The following is a 9496-nucleotide window of genomic DNA, read 5'->3' on the forward strand; positions in this document are numbered from 1 at the left end:
TACAGGGCCAGCAAAGGGGACAGTCCCTTGCTCCCCTACCCACCCTTACCCACCTAACCCCCCTCCAATACACTTACTACAGGGCCAGCAAAGGGGACAGTCCCTTGCTCCCTACCCACCCACCCTAATCCACCCAACACCCCCACTCCAATATCCTGATTGCCACTTCTCCCAGTGCTGTGGCTCTCACCTCAGTTACAACACCGCAGTGTAGCCGCTCTGGCTGTCACATGCAGATGAAGGACTATAGGAGTAGTAGTAGCCTTTATATGTCCCAGTATGGGCAATTGTTTTGCAGTGGTGGTACACCTCTTACACACACGCACGCACGCTGGCACGCACGCACGCACGCACGCACACACACACACACTCATGAAAACATTTAACAGACATATAGACTATAAATTATATTATGGCACTGGCTCATTGACTCACTTGTTTATATGCTATATTACAGCACTGACTCACTATCTGCTTATTTATATGCTATGTCATGGCACTACCCACTTGTTACTGTAATATACTACATGTACGTACATTATAGCACTGCCTTGCTTACTCACTACCCGCTTGTTAATATACTACACGTACATTATAGCACTGACTTGCTTACTCACTACCCGCTTGTTAATATACTACACGTACATTATAGCACTGACTTGCTTACTCACTACCCACTTGTTACGGTAATACACTACACATATTATAGCACTGACTCACTACCTGCTTGTTTATACACTATGATACAGCACTGAGTCCTTGGCTCATTACCCACTTGTTAATATATTATGTTAGTATATTATAGCACTGACTCGTTTACTCAATACTCGCTTGTTTATATACTACACATACATTATAGCACTGACTGGTTTACTAACTACCCGATTGTTTATATACTATGTAATGGCATTGATGACTTGGCTCACTACCCACTTGTTACTATATTATGTTAGTATATTACAGCACTGACTCCTTTACTAACCACCCGCTTGTTTACTTCATTAAGCCATTGAGTCCTTGGCTCACTACCCACTTGTTAATATATTATGTTGGTATATTACAGAACTGACTCGTTTACTCACTTTCCGCTTGTTTTGTTTTGTTTTGTTTTTCAGGGTGAATCTGGAGGGGATGGGTACCCAGGAAATCCTGGCATGAAGGTAAGGTGAAGATTTGGTGGCATGCCTCTTTCTATCTCTCTCTCTCTCTCTCTCTCTCTCTCTCTCTCTCTCTCTCTCTCTCTCTCTCTCTCTCTCTCTCTCTCTCTCCACACTCCCTCTGCCTCTCCTCTCCCAGTGTCCTCTGATTTTACCCCTCTCTCTCTCTCTCTCTCTCTCTCTCTCTCTCTCTCTCTCTCTCTCTGCTGGGTCGCTGCTGAAGTTGGCATGCAGCAGCGTGGCCGTCGGTTGGCTCGTTACAGTGATGGCTGCCGAGATGAATGCCAGACCTGTTAGGTTTTTCCAGCCCACTTGAGAGACAGACGGTGCCTGCATAGCCACGGCGCTATCCTACTCCCGGCCGCATTGTTGTATTTCAAGACCAAATTAGATGGCTAAAGTGCTCATCCTTCAAGACGCGCTGACACCTGAAGTGTTTTGTCTGGCTTATTGTTTCGCTGTCTGTCTTCATAGCGGTCTCTCACGGCCAGCATTTCTCTCATTCTCTCCTTGTCTCTCTTCCCCTCTCCTTCTCTCCCTTCCCCTCTCCTCTCCTCTCCTTCTCTCCCCTCTCTCTATCTCTCCTCTCCTCTTCTCTTCTCTTCTCCTCTCTTCTCTTCTCTTCTCTTCTCTTCTCTTCTCTTCTCTTCTCTTCTCTTCTCTTCTCTTCTCTTCTCTTCTCTTCTCTTCTCTTCTCTTCTCTTCTCTTCTCTTCTCTTCTCTTCTTTTATCTTCTCTTCTCTGCATCTCCTGGCCTCTCAGACATTCAAAGTGACTCTTTCAGTAAATGAGGTCTGATTGATCTTTTAGTATGACCGATGAAGTGTACTGTGTACCGTATACGTATAATAGCCTTTAGTGTTTTGCATCTTTCACAGACTGCACAGACTGAAAATGCGAGCGACAAAGACATAATCTACTGTATATCAGACAGGGTGTAACTTTCCCTTCCATTTCACCACTAAAAGACTGATATCTATCCAAAATGATGGACTTCACTCTGGCCATGCACACTGGAAAGTCCAACAAAGAACTCTGTCCTCTTTTTGAGGGCTACAATATTCATTCAATTTCCTCAGGAGGGCCGCTACTGTGCCTGGTGACCCCTGTTGACACTGTTGACATAGTGCCCCCCTCTTCTGGAAGCTAGCTTCTTTCATATTCTAGTTCCAAAAGGTTGTGCTCTCTCTCTCTCTCTCTATCTCTCTCTCTCTCTCTCTCTCTCTCTCTCTCTCTCTCTCTCTCTCTCTCTCTCTCTCTCTCTCTCTGGGGGCTTCAATAGGCTTCTTTGTTCTGCATCAGTTCTCGGTCAATATCTCTATAGTATAATATTCTACTGGAGCAACAAACCATTCCATTTGAGTGGCGGCACCATTGAGAATACAAGAAGAATACTATACAGAATCTTTACTATCTCTGGTGGCACCATTGCATTACTGCCTCTTGTTTTAGCGTTTCCAAGGGAAGAGAGGGGGAAGAGGATACTTGATGTCCTATTTCCATGATCCCAGATATGGTGGCTTTTTTCCCCTGTCAGATTAATCCCCAAAGACAGACCAGCATGCCCCTGTGAATAATCACACCTAATATATCTACTCGCATCCCTGGGGGATTGTGCAAGCAGCCATTGAAGAGATTTCTTGCGAGCCACACTTCAACAATAAATGTATTCATTGCAGCGAGCGGAGGATGTGCTAATCCAAGATGGGTTTCCGTGGCGGATGCTAAGATAGCTGTGCGGGAGGAGACTTCTTAGCCTGTTGTAATTCTATCCAATCTGAGGACATCATGCTTAAATGGTGAAGCTCGGCCCTGTAACATTTGTCTTGTCTGATGAGGTCCAGTGGTTGGCACCAGCGAGATTCTCTTTCTCTCTTGCTCTCTCTCTTTGTCTCTCTCTCACTCTGTCTCTCTCTCTCTCTGTCTGTCTCTCTGTGTCTGTCTCTCTCTCTCTTTCTCCATTTAGCTGTCTCGCTGTCTGTCTGCCTCTGTCTCTGTCTCTGTCTCTGTCTCTCTCTCTCTCTCTCTCTCGGTCTCTCTCTCTCTCTCTCTCTCTCTCTCTCTCTCTCTCTCTCTCTCTCTCTCTCTCTCTCTCTCTCTCCCTCTCTCTGTCACACTGTTTATATTAAAATAGGACTTTCACAGCCGTCACTTACAAGAGTACTTGAAGGTTGAGTTTCCTATTGTGACATTTTAATGAACTGCTTTGTTGTGATGGAGGAGCTCCAACGCAGTGAGCTGAGGAATGGACATATGGTAACAACATGTGTCTGAAATCAATTTTACTGCACTTGGATTTCATTTGGAGCCACTCACCAAATGATGAATGATGAATATTATTTTATTATTGCCAGTTATATCAGCCAAGTGCTCCACATATTTCTCAGCCTCAAATCGCTAGTAATGTTTTGCCTGCTTTGTTTTGTTTGCTTTGTTTATTTATTTGTTTGTTTGTTTGTTTGTTTTTCTTGTGGCAGGGAGAGAAGGGCGCTGCTGGGTTCCCTGGTCTGGACGGGGAGCGTGGGAGTAAGGTAGGTCATGTAATCTAATCCCAATCCCTGATAAATCATCTCCCCCCTAGACATGTTTGTCACATGTGTATGTTCCATGGCCGCCTCCGAGGAGTGTAGGCATCTCAGTCGCCACGCCACTCCCCTGAATACGCTTTTTAAAGGCCAATAAACATGGCCGCCATGCTCCGGCTCCCTGAAATAGAATAGGCCCCTCACTGCCCTACAGTCAGGGCTGTCAGGACCGGTGATCTGGTACACAGGGCATTTTCCTGGTGGGCCAAGAGTGCTAAGGGGCCGAGGTTGTTGTTTTTGTTGTTGTTTTTTCCCCTTAGAGACTGACCCACGTTGTAAATGGGGGCATCCCATTGGTCCATCAGACAATAACCAATCATAAGCTTACAGTTTTTCTCAATTGGTTTTGTACATTTCTCACAACAGAATAATGATTCTCAAAAGTCTTTGTTCAATTGTGACTTGCTGGTGTTACCTGTGCACATGGTCAAATCAGTTTCTCATTGTTTTCGGCATATAGCAAATGCTCTCGTCCACCATGCCATGGCTGTGTACAATTCTCAGTGATTTCGTACATTATCAATTGCTTTTGTCATATCACTCAAAAAGCTTTGTCACTGAATGCATGAAACTATCTCAATCTTATCTGATCAATGTAATATAAAACTGAATTTACAACATTTCCCATCCAATCTAAACAACATTTCGCTTCAGAAAAGATCCTCAAGAGTGTACTATTCAATTGACAACATGAGCAATTGATTTGACTAGCTTGTCCATACACTATGACACAATGACTAACCATTCTGCTGGCGCTGATACGTTCATTGACACAAAAACTTGGTTTTTGAAAGACAAATAAGGGTTTTGAGCAAGAGACTCGGTTTTGCAGGTTATCCACCGTGTTTTGCCATTTGTTAAAGCTGTTTTGAGAATGATATTATGTTTTGCAAATTGCAAGAGAGATTCAAGAAATGTACAAAACCAATTGAGAAATACTGTAATACCTCCGAAAATCAGCAGGGCTGTGAGGAGCAGGGTAATATTTCAAGAACAAGGTTAAGTGATAAACCTGGCTAGGTTAACCTAGATGAAGTGGTAAACCTGCTAAAACATAGTCCACTGGTGCCATTTAACTAAGAACATGAGGACTCCAGGCTCTTCTACTACATGGTCTACCACTTCCTCAAGGGTAATGTAACCTGGTTTATTACTTAGGTTCTTTGAACACTCCCCTGGTCTACTGCAGACATGCCGGGGCCGTGTTCTGGTCCCAGTCCAGCCCTGTCTACAGTAGCCTGCACTGGGCATCTTGCTCTCGCCATCTTTCTCCTGCTGTGCCTTGGAAACTGGGCCATCAAGATAATCCAAACAATCTGTATGCTGCACCAGGCTCCCTGTAGCCGCACTCCGCTCCTCTCCTCTCCTCTCCTCTCCTCTCTTCTCTTCTCTTCTCTTCTCTTCTCTTCTCTTCTCTTCTCTTCTCTTCTCCTCTCATCTTCTCTTCTCGTCTCTTCTCTTCTCTTCTCTTCTCTTCTCTTCTCTTCTCTTCTCTTCTCTTCTCTTCTCTTCTCTTCTCTTCTCCTCACCGTAGCCGCACTCCTCTCGTCTCCTCTCCTCTCCTCTCTTCTCTTCTCTTCTCTTCTCTTCTCTTCTCTTCTCTTCTCTTCTCTTCTCTTCTCTTCTCCGTAGCCACTCTCCTCTCCTCTCCTCTCCTCTCCTCTCTCTCTCCTGTCTTCTCCTCTCCTCTGTGATTGTTTAGCCACTGCTGCCACGGTCTGCAGAGATATGAAGTAGAGCCTGGGTCTAAAGCAAATATATAATCTGTGGAAAGGGATCAGGTTAAGTCAAAACACCACAGCTAAATCTTCTACCTCAGCGGGTGTGGATTATCCCGTTTTGAAAATAAACTGTCTGGAGTGGCGCGGTGTATTGATCACTGCACGCCTTCTGTAGTGTAACGCTCCTCTGGCTCCACTTCATCGTGGATCAACTGAAGTTCAATACCACAGTACTGTACCATGGGAGGAAAAAAACATCAACACAGCTCAGCACAGTGCACTTCAGTTTTTGTTGTAGGTGCACGGAGGTCAACCTTTTGACCTTTTGCAATGTTATAGTCAAGCCTACAGTCTACATAAAGGCAAGGCAAGGCAAGGCAAGTTATTTGTATAGGGTATTTCATACACAGGTGCAACTCAATGTGCCTCAGAAAAAAAGGAAAAAAAAGAAAGGAAACAAGAAAGAAGGAAAGAAATGAGGGTCAAAGAAAATTAAAACATTAAGATAAGCATTAAGATAAACTCATAAAACACAGTTCACAAAGGAAACAATGAGAGATGTCAGGAGAGTCTGGCATTTTGCTTCATAGCTGTGAGAATGTTGTGATATGCCATATCTGCTATCATAAATAGCAGTAGTCTTGGAGAGGCATGTGTCTTTGAAGCGATTGTCAATGCACCGGTCCAGGTTTGATCCTGTATAAAACAAATAGTGAAGTAGAATAGGATGGCTGTTTCAAGAGTGAACCAAAGACATCACGGCAAACTCTCTGTGCTCATGTCCTCTCCATCTGTCTGCCTCTTGCAGGGGGAGCCGGGGTCAGAGGGAGGCAAAGGAATCGGCGGTGAAAAGGTGAGCGCTCCTGCCAGACTGGCATCGCAATGCATCATGGGAGAGATCACTGAATGGCTTCGGGTTATTTATCCACCTCCCACACACACATGCATAGGCACACGCGCGCGCGCGCGCACACACACACACACACACACACACACACACACACACACACACACACACACACACACACACACACACACACACACACACACACACACACACACACACACACACACACACACACACACACACACACACACACACACACACACACACACACACACACACACACACAAGTGCACAGATAGAGAGTGAGAGTGAGAGTGAGAGTGAGTGAGTGAGTGAGTGAGTGAGTGAGTGAGTGAGTGAGTGAGTGAGTGAGTGAGTGAGTGAGTGAGTGAGTGAGTGAGTGAGTGAGTGAGTGAGTGAGTGAGTGAGGGAGTGAGGGAGGGAGGGAGCAGGAGAGTACCATTCCTGCATTCTGAACAGATTGAAATACAGTATGTCTGCATTAAATGGTATGTGGGGCATGAATAGTCGCACATTTATGTCGTGCACAGGTAGGGTTGTGAAAATCCTAATCCTCATCAATTACTGCGGTTTTCACCCAACTAACGGATGTTGCCGTCACTTTCATCTCATGTAGTACACCACAGAATGGGAGAGAGGGAGAGGAGAGAGAGGGGATCATGCCTGCATTGCTCTGCTGTGACAAGTGGCCTTGACTAATCCGCACACCAGAGAGGGTCTGCTCACTGTCATGTCGGAAAACATGACATATTTTCATCACACTCTGGTTCTGAGATTTAGCAGCATAGGAAGGGAACAGACACGGTGCTGTGGAGTCGAATTGTGGGGGGGGGGATGATGGTGCCATCAGGGGAAGTGTTTCAGGTTACACTTTACCCTCCTGTCCCTTTTGCATTACTAAGTGCAGATCAATACAGAATCGTAAAATTAAGTGTTTTTTAAGTGTCTAAACCGTTGTTTTAGTTCAATGTTGAAGGCTCGCTCTATAGTCTGATGTTCCACTGGGTTTGTAGTATTCTAGTAGGTTCCCACTGCATGTGGTTGTATTCTATAGGTTTCTATTGTGTGTCGTTATATCAGAGATTCTATAATAATAGTAATATTAATATAATAATATAATATACCGGTAGTAATAATAATAATATAGTACAATTAATGTAATTAATAGTAATATTCTCATCTCTCTGGTTATATTCTAGAAGGCTTCTACTGTGTAGTTGTATTCTAGAAGTAGGTTTCTACTGTATTGAGTTCTATGAGTTCTATTCTACTGAGTTCTATTCTGTGCTTCTGTAGTTCCATTCTGTAGTTCTATTCTCTATTTCCTAATTCTACAATGTTCCACTGTGCCACAATCAAACCTGCTGTCCTGAGCTGCAGAGTAGCCTAAAGCATATGGTCCTGCAGATGCAGTAATGTGTGGTGCTGTATAGGTTTGGAGTGAAGAGTCTGCACATTTAGAATCCTTTTTTTCTTTGATATTTTATTTTTATTCTGTGGCAGAATTGTCATGGTTGAAACATAATCCTGCCATGAATTAAAAGAAAAAATCAAAGAAAAAGGGATTTTAAGTGGTGCTGAATCCTCACTCCAAACCAGCCTTTATCCTGCACCTTTTCCTGGGATTTGCACAGACTGAATGGTGCTGTAGAGTAGCCCATATGGTCCTACAGATGTGGTGATGTGTGGTGCTGTGTAGACCCAGTGCTGTGTGGTGCAGGGTAGCCCATATGGTGCTTCAGGGGCAGTGGCTTCTGTTGCAGAACAGCAGCCTATATGGTCCTGCTGGCTCGGTGATGTGTCGTGCATAGTATCCTACATGGTCAGTGGCGTGTGGAGAAGAGTAGCCTATATGATCTTACAGGGGCAGCGGCCTGTGGTGCAGAGTAGTCCATTTCGTACAGTATGGTCCTGCTGCATATGGTCCTGCAGGCTCAGTGCTATGTGGAGCAGAGTCGCCTATGGCCAGTGACAGAGTGACCATAGTGTAGAGCAGAGTAGCCTATGGTCAGTGACAGAGTGACCATAGTGTAGAGCAGAGTAGCCTATGGTCAGTGACAGAGTGACCATAGTGTGGTGCAGAGTAGCCTATGGTCAGTGACAGAGTGACCATAGTGTAGAGCAGAGTAGCCTATGGTCAGTGACAGAGTGACCATAATGTGGTGCAGAGTAGTCTATACTGTATGTGTATATGGTCAGTGGTGTGCGGAGCAGAGTAACCAATATGGTCAGTGATGTATGATGCAGAGTGGCCTATTTCATATGGTCCTGCTGGCTCAGTGCTGTGTGGTGCAGAGTAGCCTACAGGGACAGTGGCCTGTGGTGCAGAGTAGCTATGGTCAGTGACAGAGTGACCATAGTGTAGAGCAGAGTAGCCTACAGGGACAGTGGCCTGTGGTGCAGAGTAGCTATGGTCAGTGGCCTGTGGTGCAGAGTAGCTATGGTCAGTGGGCTGTGGTACAGTAGAGTAGCCTATATGGCCGCAGTGGCGCAGGTGCAGTGACGTGTGGTGCTGCTGCATATACTGTAGTGTATGTGTAGCCCATTCTAGCTGTGCCACCATACTCTGGTTCAGAAAAGCAATGCAGTGGAAGGTTACAGAAAGGATGAGAGACATGGGGGGGGTGCCAGATAGATTGAGAGAGGTGGTGGTAGTGGAGGGGGACGAAATGGAGACAGGAAGGGAAAGAGGAAAAGGAAGGAAGGATGGGAGGGAGAGAGGGAGGGAGGTAGGGAGTGAGGAGAGAGTGAGGAGAGAGTGAGGAGAAAAAAAAGGGCAGGAGAAGGGTAGCTGTGTCATATTTATCTCGCTCAGAGGAGGGCTGGCTCCGTCCGCGATGCTCTCGGCAGATGGACGGTTTAAAGTGGTTTAATTAAGGCTGTCCTGTCCCGTCCTGTCCCCTAATCGTTTCCGGCCTATCGGGCCAGAGAGGACGAGCGAGTCAGCGAGGAGAGAGATAGCGTCGCGTCGCATACCGTAGCCTGGCGTCGCTCTGTCACGTCACGTCAGGGGCTAGTAGCATCAGAGCCGTGCGGGCCGCCGCCGCTTAGCCGCATCACTTCCCCTGGACAGCGTTCTGCTCTAATTATGACAGAGAGGCCCGGGCCCACACGGAAACGCCATGGCTGTTTTTATTAATGCGCTACAATGAAGTCATTTTGTAA

General features: G+C 45.7%; 1 protein-coding gene across 1 annotated transcript in view; it reads left to right on the forward strand.

The window, feature by feature from the left end:
• Window positions 1-9496, forward strand: part of LOC134441009 (collagen alpha-1(XIX) chain) — a 283761-nt gene that overhangs the window by 24366 nt on the left and 249899 nt on the right. The window contains exons 10-12 of the mRNA XM_063191198.1: window positions 1116-1160; window positions 3635-3688; window positions 6272-6316. Coding sequence (XP_063047268.1) covers window positions 1116-1160; window positions 3635-3688; window positions 6272-6316 — 144 coding nt within the window. The remainder of the gene's footprint in view (window positions 1-1115; window positions 1161-3634; window positions 3689-6271; window positions 6317-9496) is intronic.

Source organism: Engraulis encrasicolus, chromosome 24 (genome assembly GCF_034702125.1).
Source record: "Engraulis encrasicolus isolate BLACKSEA-1 chromosome 24, IST_EnEncr_1.0, whole genome shotgun sequence".
Lineage (NCBI taxonomy): Eukaryota > Metazoa > Chordata > Actinopteri > Clupeiformes > Engraulidae > Engraulis > Engraulis encrasicolus.